The sequence below is a fragment of the Suncus etruscus genome, chromosome 17 (genome assembly GCF_024139225.1).
Source record: "Suncus etruscus isolate mSunEtr1 chromosome 17, mSunEtr1.pri.cur, whole genome shotgun sequence".
Lineage (NCBI taxonomy): Eukaryota > Metazoa > Chordata > Mammalia > Eulipotyphla > Soricidae > Suncus > Suncus etruscus.
In genome coordinates this window covers 39,084,128-39,102,208 of record NC_064864.1, presented here as the reverse complement: position 1 = coordinate 39,102,208, position 18,081 = coordinate 39,084,128, and the positions used below count along the sequence as shown (strand labels likewise).

The window sequence follows — 18,081 nt, the reverse complement described above, 5'->3', positions numbered from 1 at the left end:
ATAGAAAATTTAGCACAAATATCAAAGGCAAGAGTATATAGTCTAAAGATATTTAATAATATTTAAATTATTTAATTTAAATATTTAATAGGCCATTTATATTACTTAATAGCTAAAACCATTAAAATACAATATTTTCTGTATGAAAATCCTATAGAAAATTAAACACAAACATCAGAGGTAAGAGTATATATTCTAAAGATATTTTTTTTATTCTAAAGATTTTAAATGATTTGTTTATAATGATCATTAGGGGAAAATGGTTTAGGGGCTGGAGGAATAGCACATCATCTAGGATGTTTGCCTGTACAAATGTGGCTTACTTGGGTTCAATCCTTGGCATTCAATATGGTCCCCAAAACCTTGTGAGGAGTGACTGCTCAGCACAGAGCCAGGAGAAAGCCCTGAGTACAGCTGGCTGTGGGAAAGATGAATGAAAGGAAGAAAGAAAAAAAGAAAGAGAAAGATAAAGAAAGGAAGGAAAAAAGAAGGGATGGTGGAAGGAAGGAAGAGAGGAAGGAAGGAAGGAAGGAAGGAAGGAAGGAAGGAAGGAAGGAAGGAAGGAAGGAAGGAAGGAAGGAAGGAAGGAAGGAAGAGACTTGTTGAGTTACCCTGGAATGTTATTTGGTTGGTTAATTTATCAGGGTAATCCTGCCCTGAAGGACGGAAGAAAGAAAAGAAAGCAAAAGAAAGAAATAGAGCAAAATATAAAAGAAAGAAAGAAAGAAAGAAAGAAAGAAAGAAAGAAAGAAAGAAAGAAAGAAAGAAAGAAAGAAAGAAAGAAAGAAAGAAAGAAAGAAAGAAAGAAAGAAAGAAAGAAAGAAAGAAAGAAAGAAAGAAAGAAAGAAAGAAAGAAAGAAAGAAAGAAAAAGAAAAAGGTAGAAAGGAACAAATGAGGCAGAAACGAAGAAAGGAAGGAAGATAAATTTGGTGTAGCATCAGCAAGGGAAACTTTTCTTTTGGCTTTTTTTTTTTTTTTTGGTTTTTTGGGCCACACCCGTTTGATGCTCAGGGGTTACTCCTGGCTAAGTGCTCAGAAATCGCCCCTGGCTTGGGGGGACCATATGGGACGCCAGGAGATCCAACCGCGGTCCTTCCTTGACTAGCATTTGCAAGGCAGATACCTTACCTCTAATGCCACCTCGCCGGCCCCGGCTTTTTTAAGACTTTCTTTTCTTTTGGGGGGTTAGTTGTTTTTGGGCCACACACGGTGGTGTTCAGGGGTTACTTCTGGCTCTTTGCTCCGAAATTATTAACGGCAGGCTTGGGTTCCATATAGGAGGCCAAGGATAGCACTCTGATTGGCCACAGGCCAGGCAAACACCCTATTTGCTGTGCTAATGGTCTAGCATCAGAAAACTTTGATTAAAAAATCTTTTAATATTAAAACATGTATAAAATTGAAACTATTGTATCAGTGAAATAAGCTGATCACAAAAAAAGCATGATTGATTTGATATTAACTATAGTAGTCAAAGGTAAGTAGCTACTGATAATGATAAAAAATAGTTCAATAAAACATTTTATAACTTCATATATATACTGTAGAATTATGAAGCAGCACATATTTTCCAATATATTTAATCACAGAGCACATTGATAATTAAGAATATTAGTGCTATTATTTTTAAACAGTGCTGTCTTTGCAGAGAAACTATTATATCATCATAATTTACTTGATTGAAACCAAAGATGGCATTGTTATTGGCCTGAATTGTACGCCTGGGCTCTGAATTAACTCTCAGACATGTCTGCAAGACTGACCATATAAATATCGAACAATTAAGGAAAACATTTGTCTCTTGTATCTTGAAAACAAGTTCTACCTTGTGTGCTTGACAAAGTATTCCCTACTAAATTGTTTCAAAATAGGAGTAACGTTATTAACTAATAATTTTTGTAAAATAACTCAGAAGTATTCTCTGTGATTTATGGTCTAAAATTAGTTCAGTAAAGAATTCTATGAATACCATTTCATATTTCATATCCATAATCCCGTATGCAGAACAATGGGTCTATAGATATAGTAGACATAGGGCACCAGATCACAAGTCTCCATTGTCTCTGCTTCAGATTCTCTTCCTTGAGGCCAGAGTAATAGTACTGCAGGGGTGGGGCTGGAGAGACAGCATGGAGGAAAGATGTTTGCTTTGCATGCAGAAGGTCAGTGGTTCAAATCCTGGCATCCCATATGGTCTCCTGAGCCTGCCAGGAGTGATCTGAGCAAAGAGCTAGGAGTAATCCCTGAACACGGCCAGTGTGACCCAAAATCAAAAAAAAAAAAAAAATAGTACAGCAGAGAATGTGCTTGTCTTGCTAGCAGTAGACTGCAGATAGACACACCAGGAGTGATCTCTAAAATCAGTCTCCAGAGAAAGCTCTCAGCACCTCCAGGTATGGCCCACAAGCAATCAGATTCCACATGAGAACAGACAGCTACTAACCTATAAAAAAGCATCTAGCTGTGCTTGAAAAGTTTCCAAGGGCTGATGTAACATAGATTACACCCTTAAAGCTACTGTTACAGAGCACTTTATCAACCTACCATTGGTTTTTCTCAACTCCTCCACAATGCAATGGGCTTCCTCTTGGACTCTGTTCTCAATGCTTTTCCTCCCCATCCCCAAATTCCGTAGGGCCATGAGAGAGAAGCGCCTAAGTTCCTTCCATTCCTTTCCAGAGCTGAACACTATTCCAACTAGAAAAGGAAACAGAAAAAGAGGAATGCTGTAGGTGAAGAGAAAGTGCAGTGGATTGACTGAATTTTGCAGGTGAATTCAAATTCCTGTTTTTCATCTTTTCCTACACCCATTTATCAATACTACTGAAGTATACACCCACACCTACCATGTCCTTCATTAAGTTTTTCAAATGCAGGAATATCACCTCTTCCAGAAAACTCTTCTCCCAGATCTATCAGTGCTTCCTTCACTGCTTCATATCCATACAGAACCACAACAGGCTTCATGCCATAAAACACAGTAAACACAGAGCCATAGAGTTTTGAGAGCTTGGAAAGAAGGCAAATGGTAACTTCATGACTGGATGAGACATTGTGCTTTTTTTTTCAACGGATATTATTATTCTATTCATATATTTTAACCTACTGTTGTCTAAAATACCACTTAAATTTTAGGATAGCACAGGTATTTAAAATCTTAGTTGATTTCTAAATACAAAATCTTTGATTTATTTTATTATTTATTACAAAGACTATGGAATATAAAGTTTTAAAATAACAGAAAATACTTGAAATAACAATTTTTATAGCGAATACATCTTAAGTGTGAACTAAAAATATTATATATTAGTTTTTGGGTCTTAATCGGCAGCATTCAGGGATTACTCCTGTCTCTTCACTCAGAATACACTCCTGAAATGCTTGGGGAACCAAATGATCAGGATCAAACCACCATCTGTCCTTGGTTGGCTGCATGCAAGGCAAAGGATCTACCACTGTGCTATTGCTCAGGCTCTCAAATAGTATATTTTACCTTTTAAATTTTGTTTAATTAAATTACATTTCAAGTCACTGGAGGAGTGTGAAACATACTTACATTGCTCAGGGATCCACAAATATCCTTGACATCTAACTGTAAGATATTTCCAATAATTGGGAGAGGAGTAGGGCCAGGTGGAAGCTTTCCTTTCCTGGTATTCTGTTTCCAAAGGGAAAGGAGAAGGCAGCAGGAGAGACAGAACACCAGCAACAGAACTGGATCCATTGAGGCTTTCTCTTCTTACTCATAGAACTGGGAACTTGAAATCTAAAGGTTTTTAAATAAAGATTTCTCCTAATTCAATTTGTGCCTTTTTGAATAGGCAGTCAGTTACAAAATTTTTTGAGTGGACTTTGATTACCTGACAAAGATTAAAAATAAAATGAACTTTAGCTTTTAGCTAAAGTTCATTCTCTCTTTAGCCCAATAATATCCTTAAAATGTCAATGTGCTGCAGCTAGCTTGTTCCATTTACATTAGAGAGCTTATTTGAATTCTCTCTAGAAAAGTGGATGCAGGGACACATAAAAACATGTTCATACTTGCTATTAGGAAAATCCAAATTAAGACAATGAAGTACCATCTTACACCAGTGAGGATGGCACATATCAAATATAACGGGACCAATCTCTGTTGGTGAAGATGCAGTAAGAAAGAAACTCTCATCCACTACTGGTGGGAATGCTGCCTGGTCCAACCTCTATGAAAAACAGTATGGAGGGTTCTCGGTAAACTCAAAATTGAGCTGCCATATGACCCAGGAATCCCTCTCTTGGGTATCTATCCCCAGGATAGAAAGACATTCATCCAAAAGTATGTATGCATACCATGATTCATTGCAGCACTCAATACAAAAGCTAAGACTTGGAATCAACCTAGGTGTACAACAGATGAGTGAATCATGATGTGGTGCATATACATAATGAAATACTACATAGCAGTAATAAATTATACTATGATCTAAATGCTTATGACCATACAGACTGAAAAGGTAACTTCTCATCATACACTTTTGTTACAGAACCTGCTCATTGAGTATGTTTTTGCAATTTTTTGCAATATTATCTTTTTTCTCCCTTTTTTCTTTCTTTTTTTTCCAATTAAAGCTGTGTTACTATTATATCATAATGCCCACACTGTTAGTTTCCCATCAGGAAAGAACCCTCAATGCACCAGACATGGTGGATGATACTAAATGGGGTAAACTACTCTTTATTTTTGTTTGTTTTGTTTTGTTTTTGGGTCACACCGGGCAGTGCTCAGGAGTTATTTCTGGCTCTACCCTCAGAAATCGCTCCTGGCAGACAGAGGGGACCATATGAGATGCCGATTCCAACCACCATACATTTAGAATCAGCTGTGTGCAAGGCAAACACCCTACTGCTGTGCTATCCCTCCGGCCCCTCAACTACTCTTATAGTGCTCTCTACCATATATATTGCTTAGTACTCTATTTCTTTTCCTAATCTAGCTCTCTAGTCCTCTCTCTCCTCCCCCTTTAATTTTATTTGTTTATTTTTGGTAGTGCAGGCATGATGGTTCAATTCTTAGGCCCAGTGGTGCCAGAATTTCTAGGGATTGAATTGATTGACTGTACTTGGGGTAATGGTGCTTAGAGGTGAGAGCCAGGCATTGGACTTGCATGTACTTCTGGTTTGTTTGGTTTTATTTTGATTTGTTTGTTTTTAGTTTTTGGGTCACACCCAGCAGCGCTCAGGGGTTACTCCTGGCTCTATGCTCAGAAATCGCTCCCGGCAGGCTCAGGGGACCATATAGAATGCCAGGCTTTGAACCAACTTTCTTCTGCATCCAAGGCAAACACCCTACCTTCATGCTCTCTCTCTGGTCCACACTCCTGGTTTTTGAGCTGTCTCCCCAACTATCTACCTTCTATTTTTCTCTAATTACCTTAAAAAAAAAAAAGACTGTAAGATACCTCCACACTGCCAGTGCTTTTTAGGCCTTGTTTTTCTATAGAGAATTGGAGGTCTTACGTCAAGTGCTCCTCTAAGCTGGCCCTTGTTGGCATAGCATATTTGTGGCCCTATAATTCTTGATGTGGCATTGCCAACATGTGTATCTCCAACAGATATTTAAGTTTCTCCTTGACTTCTCATTCATGTCCATACCTTAACATGCCAATATGTTCTTTTTTCTTTTAAATCTTTATATAATCATCGTGACTACAAACATGTTTGTAGTTGGGTTTCAGTCATAAAAAGAACACCCCCCCTTCACCAGTGCAACATTCCCACCACCAATACCCACTATCTCCCTCCTTCGCTACTTCCTGCCTATATTCAAGAAAGGCATTCTACTTCTCTCACTCATTTTCATTGTCATAGGTGTTGTTAGTATAATTATTCCTCTAATTGTACTCACCAATCTTTGTGGTAAGCTTTATATCATGACCTGGTCCTTCCAACCCTCATCTCCTTTGTCTCTGGGTATTAATACAATAATGTCTTTTATTACAATAATTATTACATTATTACAATAATGTCTTTTAGTACAATAATGTCTTCATTTCTCTGACGCTGCATAGTATTCTCTTGTGTATATGTACCATAGTTTCTCTAGCCATTCATCTGTAGAAGGGCATCTGGGTTGTTTCCAGATTCTAGCCTATTGTAAATGGCACTGCAATAAATGTAGGTCTGCAGAAGGCATTTTTGTGTCATGTTTTTGTGTTCCTAGGATCCCTAGGAGTGGTATAGCTGGATCATATGGGAGCTCAATTTCAGTTTTTTGAGGAATCTCCATATTGTTTTCCATAAAAGCTGGACTAGATAGCATTCCTACCAGCAGTGAATGAGAGTTCCTTTCTCTCCACATCCATGCCAGAACTGATTGTTCTTGTTCTTTGAGATGTATGCAAGTTTCTGTAACATGAGATAGTACTTAATTTTGTTTTATTTGCATCTTCCTGATGATTAGTGATGTAGCACATTTTTCATGCATCTTTTGGCCATTTATATTTCTTCTATGAGGAACTGTCTGTTCATTTCTGATCCTCATTTTTTGATGAAGTTAGATTTTTTCTTGTTAATTTCTGTAAGCACTTTGTATAGCTTGAATGTTAGTCCTTATCTGATGGGTATTGGGTGAATAGTGTCTCCAATTCTGTGAGTGTCCTTTTGTATCCTAAGCACTATTTTCTTTGAGGTGCAGAATCATCTCATCTTAATATAGTCCCATCTGTTTATCTCTGCTTCAACTTGTTTGGAGAGTGATGTATCCTCCTTGAAGATGCCTTTAGTCTCAATTTCATGGAGTGTTTTACCTATTCTATATGCCATATGGTTTCGGGTCTGATATAAATGTCTTTAATCCAGTTGGAATTGACCTTTATGCATGATGTTAGATGGAGGTCTGAGTTCAGTTTTTTGCATGTGGCTGACCAAGTTGTTCCAGCACCATTTGTTGAATAGGCTTTGATTGCTCCATTTTGCATTTCTAGCCCCTTTATCAAAAATTAATTGATTGTATATCCCAGGCACATTCTCTGAATGCTCAAGTCTATTCCACTGATTTGAGGTTCTGTTTTATTCCAATATCATGCTGTTTTAATGACTATAGCTTTGTAATATAATTTAAAGTTGGGGAAAGAGATGCCCCCCATATTATTTTTTCTAAGGGTTGCACTAGCTATTCATGAATGCTTATTGTTCCAAATGAATTTCAGGATTTTTTAATCTACGACTTTGAAGAATGTCATGGGTATTCTTAGAGGAATTGCATTAAATCTGTACAATGCTTCAGGGAGTATTTCCATTTTAATGATGTTAATCCTCCCAATCCATGAGCACGGTATTTGTCTCCATTTCCTTGTTTCCTCTTTTGTTTCTTGAAGCAGTGTTTTGTAGTTTTCTTTGTATAGGTCCTGCACCTCTTTAAGTTGACTCCAAGATACTTGAGTTTGTGTGCACTAATGTAAATGGGATTGATTTTTTTTTAATGTTTATTTCTTCTCTATCATTATTGGTGGATAGAAGGCCATTGATTTTTTTACTTCCCGCCCCCCCCAAGGCCATTGATTTTTGAGTGAATCTATTGTTTATAGAAGCTTTTTGGTAGAGTCTTTAGGGTCTTCAAAATATAATATAATGCCATCTGCAAACAGTGAGCGCTTGATTACTTCCTTTTCTTTCTGAATGCCCTGATATCTTTCTCTTGCCTAGTTGCTATGGCAAGAAATTCTATGTTGAATAGGAGTGGTGAGAGGGGGCAGCCTTTTTTTGTACTATACTTTAGAGGAAAAGCTTTTATTTTATCTCCATTAAGAATAATATTTAGGGCCTGAGATATAGCACAAGGTGTTTGCCTTGCAAGCAGCCGACCCAGGACCTAAGGTGGTTGGTTCAAATCCCGGCATCCCATATGGTTTCCCCATGTCTTCCAGGAGCTATTTCTGAGCAGATAGCCAGGAGTAACCCCTGAGCACTGCTGGGTGTGGCCCAAAAGCAAACAAAACAAAAAAAGAATAATATTTGCCATTGGCTTGTGGTAGATGGCCTTGACTATATTGAAAAAAGTTCCTTCCATTCCCATCTTGTTGATAGTTTTCTATTTTGTTTGTTTTTGTTTTGTTTTGTTTTGGGGCCACACCCGGTATCATTGATGGGTTACTGTTGACTCTGCACTCAGATATTGCTCCTGGCTAGGGGGACCATATGGGATGCCAGGAATCGAATCCAGATCTGTCCCATGTTGTCTGTGTGCAAGGCAAACACTTTACCCCTGTGCTATCACTCTGGCTGCTTGTTGAGAATTTTTTTCATGAATGGGTGTTGGATTTTATAGAATGTTTTTCTCTGCATCTATTGATATGATAATGTGGTTTTTTATTTTTTCTTTTGTTATGGTATTTGTTGATATGGTATTATGTTGATTTATTTATGTATGTTAAACCATCCTTGCATTTCTGGAATGAAACATACTTGTTCATGGTGTATGACTTTCTTGATGAGGAGTTGGATCCTATTTGCCAGGATTTTGTTGAGGATCTTTGTATCTGTGTTCATCAGGGATATTGGTTTTCTTTTTTCTTTTCTTTTCTTTTTTCTTTTTGGCAGCATTTCTGTCTGGTTTTGATGTTAGGGTGATGCTAACTTCATAGAAACTATTTGGGAGTGTTTCTGATTCTTTGATTTCATGAAAGAGCCTGAAAAAGATTGGTCATAGTTCCTCTTGAAAGATTTGAAAGAATTTGATAGTGAATCCATCTGGGCCTGGGCTTTTGTTTTGAGGGAGCTTTTGATTACCATTTTAATTTCCTCAGTAGTGATTGCCTGTTTAGATATGCTAGATCATCCTGGTTCATCCATGGAAGATTATAAAAGTCCAAGAACTTATCAATTTCTTCCAGATTCTCATGTCTCGTTGCATAGAGTTTCTCAAAGTAGTCTCTCATTTCCCTCATTACCCTTAGAACCATTGTATTATCTGTAGTGATCTCCCCCTTTTCATTTCTAATCTGCTTTAATAATTTCTCTCTCTTCATTTTCTTGTGAGTTAGTTTATCAATCTTGTTTATTTTTCAAAGAACCAAATTTTGCTTTCATTGGTTTTTCAGATTGCTTTTGGATTTTCCACTTCATTGATTTCTGCTCTAAGCTTTGTTATTTCCTTCTTCCTACCTATTTTTGGTTCCTTTTATTGATTATTTTCTAATATGTGCTTGCAAAGCTGTAGATTTTGCTCTGAGTACCGCTTTTTTGTGTCCCACAATTTATGATAATTCGTGTATTTATTTGCATTTGTTTTCAGGATTCTTTAATTTCCTCTTGATTTCATCTCTGATCCACTGGTTGTTCAGTAGTGGGCTGTTTAATTTCCAAGTACTAAAGTTTTTTTTTCTGTGTCTCTTGTAATTCACTTCCAACTTCAGTGCAGTGTGATCTGAGAAGGTAATCTGTAAAATTTCTATCCTGTTGATTTTATGGAGGTATGTTTTTGGGCCAGCATGTGGTCTATCCTGGAGAATGACCCATGTGCATTGAAGAAGAATGTGTATCCAGTTTTCTGGGAATGAATTGCAATATATATATATATATACATATTATTGTATATATGTAATATATTAAACTGTATATAAATTTGGTTCTTTTTGCTACTCTGTGTCTCTTAACTGGTGCATTTAGTCCATTGACTTTGAGAGAGACAATGTCATATATATATACATACATACATATATATATACATATACATATACTTGGCCACTTTCTTCCATTTCTCTTTTCAGAACTAGTATATTTTTGTTGGGTTTCAGCCTGGTTGACCTATCAAGGAATGACAGGGCGGTTTTGAGTCCTCCCACTATTATTGTGTTGCTTTTGATGTCTTCTTTCAGTTTTGTTAACAATTGTATTAAATATTTTGTTGGTGATGGCACCCAAAACAAGACAAACAAAAAAAATAAATAAACATACAAAAAATATTTTGTTGGTCCCTCATTGGGTGCCTATATATTTAGGAGTGAGATTTCTTCCTGCTGTACATATCATTGGTCATTACAAAATGTCCATCTTTGTCTCTTATAACTTTTCTAAGTTTAAAGTTTGTGTTATCTGATACTAATATGGCCACTTCAGCTTTTTTTCTTTAGATTTTTAAAAATTACTTTATTTTTAAAAAATGTGGTTCACAAGGTTGTTCAGTTATTATTTTCTACAATTACAAAGTTGTTCATTATTGAGTTTTTTAAAGTTCAGTTGCAAGTATATTTTTGAAAATTATTGAATTATCAATGAACTCATTAAAGCACTAACAAAAGGTTTAGTAAGCTCTTTTTTTATTTTGTTAATAATAAGGGTTAAAGAAATACAGTAAAAAATAGTGTGAGAGTGGCAATTGTTGTTGTTTGTATAGGCCCAGCAAAATATACGAAAAATGGAAAGGAAAATCCTTGGCCTAAATACAAGGAGACCTTACCCCTGAAGTTTTCTAGCATAAGACCAACTCTGGGCTCAGGCATACTAATTGCCAACCCCTGAATCATTCCCTGTGGTCCCAGTAAAATTTTTTCACACAATCACTGTTGTTGGTGTCAGGTTTCTGTAGTTAGAGATCCTGGTTTCTGTGCAAATCCTACATTGAAGTTGAGATGATGTGGAGCGTCTTCTAGTTTCACCTCACCATTAGAGGAAAATATGGAGAGCCCTGCCCTGAGAGTAGGTTTTTGCTGTTGCTAAGTCGTCTCAGTGTTAAAAGAAGTCTCTTTGGAATAAGTCAATGGTAGGGCAGAGGCGGTGGGTTTACTGGTAGAGGTTTGCTTCCTGGTAATGTTATAGGTAACTGTGGTTGTTTCTGTAGATGGTATTCATGGTCCAGGGGTTTATGGGCAACAACTGTTCTTCTGAGGCCTGAGCCAAGTCATTATGACAATGTTCAGAGTGTAAGGCCCCACTGCATTACTAAATTTGTGTTCCTATCTCTATTAGATAAGGGCTTGTTTGAATATGTAATATTTTCCTATTTTAATGTGCCTATGTAAAAGAGGAACAATGCCACAAAGTATTATTGGTACATATGGGGTTGACGGAACAAGTCCAACAATCCCTGTAATTTGGTTCTAGCATGAACTCTAAACAGAGAGACTTTTCTACCCAAATTCCTTATTGAACAGATCACAAATAAACAAACACAAAAAACAATGGGGGAAATTGTCACTATATACGAGGATAATCAATAAGGGTTATAGCTGTTAAGGAAATACATCTAGATATTCAAAGGAGATATACATGTCCCTTTTTAGTCTTTAGTGTGTGTGTGTGTGTGTGTGTGTGTGTGTGTGTGTGTGTGTGTGTAAAATCTGGGCACCACTTTGATATGTGATTTGACCTTGTGGAGTCTGAAAAATGGTTCCCAGCAGTCCCATGTCAGGAAATGTCCTTGAGTGGGGACTTCTCAGAAACCAAGTCTGGTAGCAAGCAAAGGTCCAGAGTGAAAGGAGATGGAAGAAAGGTGGCTGAATAATAGATCAATAGCAACAGAGTATTGGTTTCTTCTCAGACTGAAAGTCTATCTTTTCACTTTGGCAGCTGGTTGGCAGCTGGCTTGAGTGGGGATAATGATCTGCTTTGTGTGGAGCCTGGAACTAAGGGTAAAAATGATTAGATGTGGGGTAATAGCAGGTGGGGGTGAGGGAGTGAAAGACTAGAAATGAGCCTAGAAGGTGATGATATAAGGGGGGGAAGACAGTATACAACATAGGCACTCTGTATATTGCAAATGTACATTAAACTGACAGGTATGGCGGACCTGTACTCTCATGCGCATACATCATCAGAGGCTAAAGATTGACTCGTGGGTTACAGTCAAAAAGCTGACCCCAATAAAATGAGACAGAATGCTTAAAAAATAAAATAAAATAAGAAAAGAAAAAGATGGTAAGTCTGATATAGAAGTTTTCCATGTTCTAGGACAGTCATGCTTGGTGAGGGTAGACTATACTGAAGAATTAGATTATGTATTAGATTGTGTATATTGCCTTTCTCGAAAAAGTCATAGTATTTGAGTCTAAAAGCTAACTTAAATGGTAATGAACACTTATGTGGAAATACCATGATATAGACATATGTCAAAGAGGACATTGGACAGATATTGGTATGGCAAACACTTATACTCATGCACTTATATCGGCATACACTGAAGATAAATCTATGGATTACATTTGAAAACTTACCCAGGTACAGTGAGAAAGGATGCTTTGTTTTAAAAGAATAGAGTAAATAAAATATACTAAAATAAAATAAAAAGAAAAAAAATATATAGCTGGTTAGTCTGGTGTAATGGCTTTCCCTTTTGCATAGACACTCTAAATAAAGGAAAATATTATGCACAAAAACAAGCTCTTATCTACTAGGGATAAGGACCCATATCTTTTTTTTTTTTTAATGCAGGGCTGCTTCCTACCATAAGCATGTGTCATGTAGACCCAACTTAGACTCCACATGATTGGACAGTGACTGTTCAACCCAGGACCCCAGATCCCAGTCATGGAACTGACACAAGTCCCAGCAATAGCACGAGGAACCAAACTCCTCCGGGGGAAACTCTGAATGCTGTCTGGCTCCAACTTGCACCAGTTTTAACATGGCATCCTAATATGAGGAAACGGCAACAACTTGAGCTAAGAGAGGACTGCCCCATCTCATAACCTAATAGTAAGATGCAACTAGGAGACATGTCATCCTTTGCCCTAAGCAAAAACCAAAATTGCTATCTACAGAAGACTGATTTTTGACAAATTTAGTCTAAACAGAATCTATCAAGAAACCAACGAGAAAGTTCCTAGCCTAGGCCTTGACCTAGGATTTGTACAAAAATCAAGGTCTCTAATTCTAGATGTCTAACTTTGACAACTGCAACTGAGCAGAACTTCATGAACTATAGAGAAAACTATACCCTAGGCTCTGTCCTAGATTCTGAACAAAAACCAAGACCACTAATTACAGAACACTGATTACAACAATAGTGATGGAACAGAACTCCTAGAATCATAAAAAAAATTATCTACTATCTCCTAGCTTTCACCATATGACTTACACCAATAACAAGATCTACAATTACAGAGGTGGGATGTCATCATCCACATCTGAGTGGAAAGTTTCCTGGCACAATAAAAAGACATTGGGGTGTGTAAATGAGTGAGCATGGAGCCTGTAGTTGTTCCCATGGCAATATGCTTCAAGGGCAGAGAAACCCTATATCTCTTAGGTCAAGGGATTTCCCACTGTAATTTTTCCAATATTTATTGTGCCTATGCAAAAGAAGATGAAGAAGAAGAAGAAGAAGGAGGAGGAGGAGGAGGAGGAGGAGAAGAAGAAGAAGAAGAAGGAGGAGGAGGAGGAAGAGGAGGAGGAGGAGGAGAAGAAGAAGAAGAAGAAGCACAACTCCCTGTTTAAGAAGTTGCTGGGGGGGCCCGACTGCCTGACTGTGAAAAATTGTGAGTGCTGCCTGTGTGTTTCTGTCTCCTGTCCTGTCGCATGAAACTCTTGGGAGTGGGCCGAAAAGAGGCTTCAGAAGAGCATGGCCTCTCCACTTCGCTATGCGGCCATGCACTCTAAGGAAAGAACACCATCGCAACAAGAAGAAAAAATCACACTAAGAACTGTGCTGGATCACTGAAGCCCAACATTTCTCTCCAGACTATCTTCTCTGCTGCGTGCTCAGACCTAAGATTTGATCCTGTGAGGATTCATCCATGGAGGACTCCCCTCCCTTGGAGGCAAGTTGATCTATCCATGTCAACTAACAGGCCTGAAAAACTCAGTAAACAAAGTGAATGACAAAATGAATAAGCTCCTGGACAGAGCAACAGAAGCTAAGAATAGAATTGGAGCTGTGGAAGATGAGATAAATAACAATTCCATACAGCGGGAGAGATTGGAAAAAAAAACTTAAAGCAAATGAACAGACAATGGAAAAATTAGTCAAAGAATGGGAACAGATGAAAATAGAAGTCTATGATAAGATCAACAGAAACAACTTAAGAATCATTGGAGTCCCAGAGACCCAGGAAGAAAGTTTCCAGGAAGAATTAACGGTCAAGAACATCATTAAAGAGAAACTTCCAGAGCTAAAAAATATATGTGATCAAATCCTGCATGCTCGAAGAGTACCAACCCAAAGAGACCCCAGAAAAAATGCCCCAAGACACATCCTAGTCACAATGACAAATCCCACAGATAGAGACAGAATTCTGAAAACAGCAAGATCAAAAGGGGAAATTATGTTCAAGCAAGCATCCTTGAGATTTACAGCAGACCTGTCACCAGAAACACTCAAGGCCAGAAAGCAGTGGTGGGATATTATGACAAGACTAAATGAAATGAATGCTTCACCTAGAATACTGTACCCAGCAAAACTCACTTTCTGGTTTGACGGAAGAATACATGGTTTCACAGACAAAAAACAGCTCAGAAACTTTACAGACTCAAAACCAGTGTTAAGAGAAAAATGGAAAGACCTAATTTAAGACAAGACTAACCAAAAGACACACCAAATTTCCATATAAAGATGGCATTAAATCCCAGGACAATTCTTTCTCTCAATGTCAATGGACTAAATGCACCAGTTAAGAGACACAGAGTGGCTAAATAGATAAAAAAAAAAACCCTCAATCCAACCTTCTGCTGCCTACAAGAAACGCACCTGAATAGTCAGAACAAACATAGACTCAAAATAAAAGGCTGGAGAAAAATTAATCAAGCAAACAACACCCATAAAAAAGCTGAAGTGGCCATAATAATATCAGATAACGCAAACTTTATACTCAGGAAGGTTGTAAGGGACAAAGATGGACATTTTATATTAATCAAGGGGTATGTAGAGCAGGAAGAAATAACTCTCCTAAACATATATGTACTGAATGAGGGTCTAGCAAAATATTTAATACCATTGTTGACAAATCTGAAAAATAATATCAATAACAACACAATAATTGTGGGGAAGCTCAACATGGCTTTGTCAACACTGGATAGGTCAACCAGACTGAAACCCAACAAGAATATACTAGACTTGAGGATAGAAATGGAAGAAAGAGGCCTAGTGGATATATATATATATATATATATATATATATATATATATATATATATATATATATATATATATATCCACTCCATCCCCAGAAACCTGGATACAAATTCTTCTCCAATGTACATGGGACAGTCTCCAGGATAGACTACATGCTGGCACATAAAACATACCTCCATAAAATCAAGAGGATAGAAATATTGCAGGCTACCTTCGCTGACCACAGGCTCTGAAATTATTTGTGAATTCCAAAGGGAAACAGAAGAAAAACTTTAACACCTGGAAGTTAAACAGCCTCATACTGAATAACCAATGGGTCCGAGATAAAACCAAGGAGGAAATCAAAAGGTTCCTGGAAACAAATGATAATAATGACACAAACTATCAAAACTTATGGGACACAGCAAAAGCAGTACTGAGAGGAATAGTTATAGCTTTGCAAGCACACATCAGGAAGGAAGAAGGAGCTTACCTGAGTAGCTGAATGACGCAGTCATAGAACTAGAAAATGCTCAACAAAAGGACCCAAAAATAGAGAGATAGAAGGAAATAACAAAGCTGAGAGCACAAATCAATGAAGTGGAAACCCTAAAAACAATCAGAAAGATCAATGAAAGCAGAAGTTGGTTCTTTGAAAAAAAAATAAACAAGATTGGTAGACCACTGGCAAAACTAACAAAGAAAGAGAGAGGAACTTGATAACTCATATTAGGAATGAAAAAGGAGAGATCACCACTGATATGGCAGAGATTCAAAGGGTAATCAGAAACTACTTTGAGAAACTCTACACCACTAAAAATGAGAACCTGGAAGAAATGAATAAATTATTGGACACATAATCTTCCACGGTTGAAGGAAGAGGATGTAGCATATCTGAACACCCCCATCACTATTGATGAAATTAAAACGGTAATCAAATGTCTGCCCAAAAACAAAAGCCCAGGCCCAGATGGATTCACTAATAAATTCTTTCAAACTTTCCAAGAGGAACTACTACCAATCCTGGCAAGTCTCTTTCATGAAATTGAACAAACAGAAACACTTCCAAATAGCTTTTATGAAGCCAACATCACCTTGATACCTAAACCAGACAGAGATGCTACCAAAAAAAAAATTACAGACCAATATCGCTGATGAATGCAGATGCAAAGATCCTCAACAAAATCTTGGCAAATAGGATTCAGTGCCTCATTAAGAAGATTATCCACTATGATCAAGTAGGTTTCATCCCAGGAATGCAAGGATGGTTTAACATCTGTAAATCTATCAACACAACACAACATCAACAACAACAAAAAATAAAAATCACATGATCATATCAATAGGTGCAGAGAAAGAAATAAGGTCCAACACCCATTCTTGTCAAAACTCTCAGCAAGATGGGAATGGAAGGGACCTTTCTCAATATAGTTAAGGCCATCTACCACAAGCCAGAGGCAAATATTGTCCTCACTGGAGAAAAACTGAAAGCCTTTCCTCTAAATTCTGGCACAAGACAAGGCTGTCCTCTCTCACCACTCCTATTCAACATAGCACTGGAAGTACTTGCTATAGCGATTAGGCAAGAAAAAGATATCAAGGGAATCCAGATAGGAAAGAAGAAATCAAGCTCTCCCTGTTTGCAGATGACATGATACTCTACCTAGAAAACCCTAAAGTCTCTACGAAAAAGCTTCTTTAGAAACAATAGACTCATATAGCAAGGTGGCAGGCTACAAAATTAACATACAAAAATCAATAGCCTTTCTATACACCAATAGTAATAAGAAAAAAATGCACATTAAGAAAACAACCCCATTCACAATAGTGCCACACAAACTCATATTTCTCGGAATCAACTTGACTAAAAATATGAAGGACCTATACAAAGAAAACTATAAAACTCTGTTCCAAGAAATAAGAGAGGACATGCGGAAATGGAAGTACATACCTTGATCATGGATTGGCAGGATTAACATCATGAAAATGGCAATACTCCCCAAAGCATTGTACAGATTTAATGCGATCCCTCTAAAGATACCAATGACATTCTTCAAAGTAGTGGATCAGGCACTTTTGAAATTCATTTGGAACAATAAACACCCTAGAATAGCTAAAGCAATCATTGGAGAAAAGTATATGGGAGGAATTACTTTCCCCAATATTAAACTTTACTACAAAGCAATAGTTATCAAAACAGCATGGTATTGGAATAAGGACAGACCCTTAGATCAGTGGAATAGGCTTGAATACTCAGAGAATGTTCCCCAGACATACAATCACCTAATTTTTGATAAAGGAGCAAGAAATCTTAAATGGAGCCAAGAAAGCCTCTTCAACAAGTGGTGTTGGCACAACTGGCTAGCCACTTGCAAAAAATTGAACTTAGACCCCCAGCTAACATCATGTACAAAGGTTAAATCCAAATGGATGAAAGACCTCGATATCAGACCCGAAACCATAAGACATATAGAACAACACGTAGTTAAAACCTCCAGGACATTGAGACTAAAGGCATCTTTAAAGAGGAAACTGCACTCTCCAAGCAAGTGAAATCAGAGATTAACAGATGGGAATATATTAAACTGAGAAGCTTCTGCACCTCAAAAGAAATAGCGCCCAGGATACAAAAGACCCCCATTGAGTGGGAGAAACTATTCACCCAATACCCATCAGATAAGGGGCTAATCTCCAAAATATACAAGGCACTGACAGTAATTTACAAGAAAAACATCTAATCCCATAAAAAATGGGGAGAAGAAATGGACAGACACTTTGACAAAGAAGAAATACAAATGGCCAGAAGACACATGAAAAAATGCTCCACATCACTAATCATCAGGGAGATGCAAATCAAAACAACTATGAGGTACCACCTCACACCCTAGAGATTGGCACACATCACAAAGAATGAGAACAAGCAGTGTTGGCGGGGATGTGGAGAGAAAGGAACTCTTATCCACTGCTGGTGGGAATGCTGTCTAATTCAACCTTTATGGAAAGCAATATGGAGATTCCTCCAAAAACTGGAAATCGAGCTCCCATACAATCCAGCTATATC

The 18,081-nt window shown here is 37.5% G+C and overlaps 1 protein-coding gene across 1 annotated transcript in view; it reads right to left on the bottom strand.

The window, feature by feature from the left end:
• Window positions 1-18,081, bottom strand: part of LOC126033411 (cytochrome P450 2C19-like) — a 93,859-nt gene that overhangs the window by 20,214 nt on the left and 55,564 nt on the right. The window contains exon 3 of the mRNA XM_049790401.1: window positions 2,546-2,698. Coding sequence (XP_049646358.1) covers window positions 2,546-2,698 — 153 coding nt within the window. The remainder of the gene's footprint in view (window positions 1-2,545; window positions 2,699-18,081) is intronic.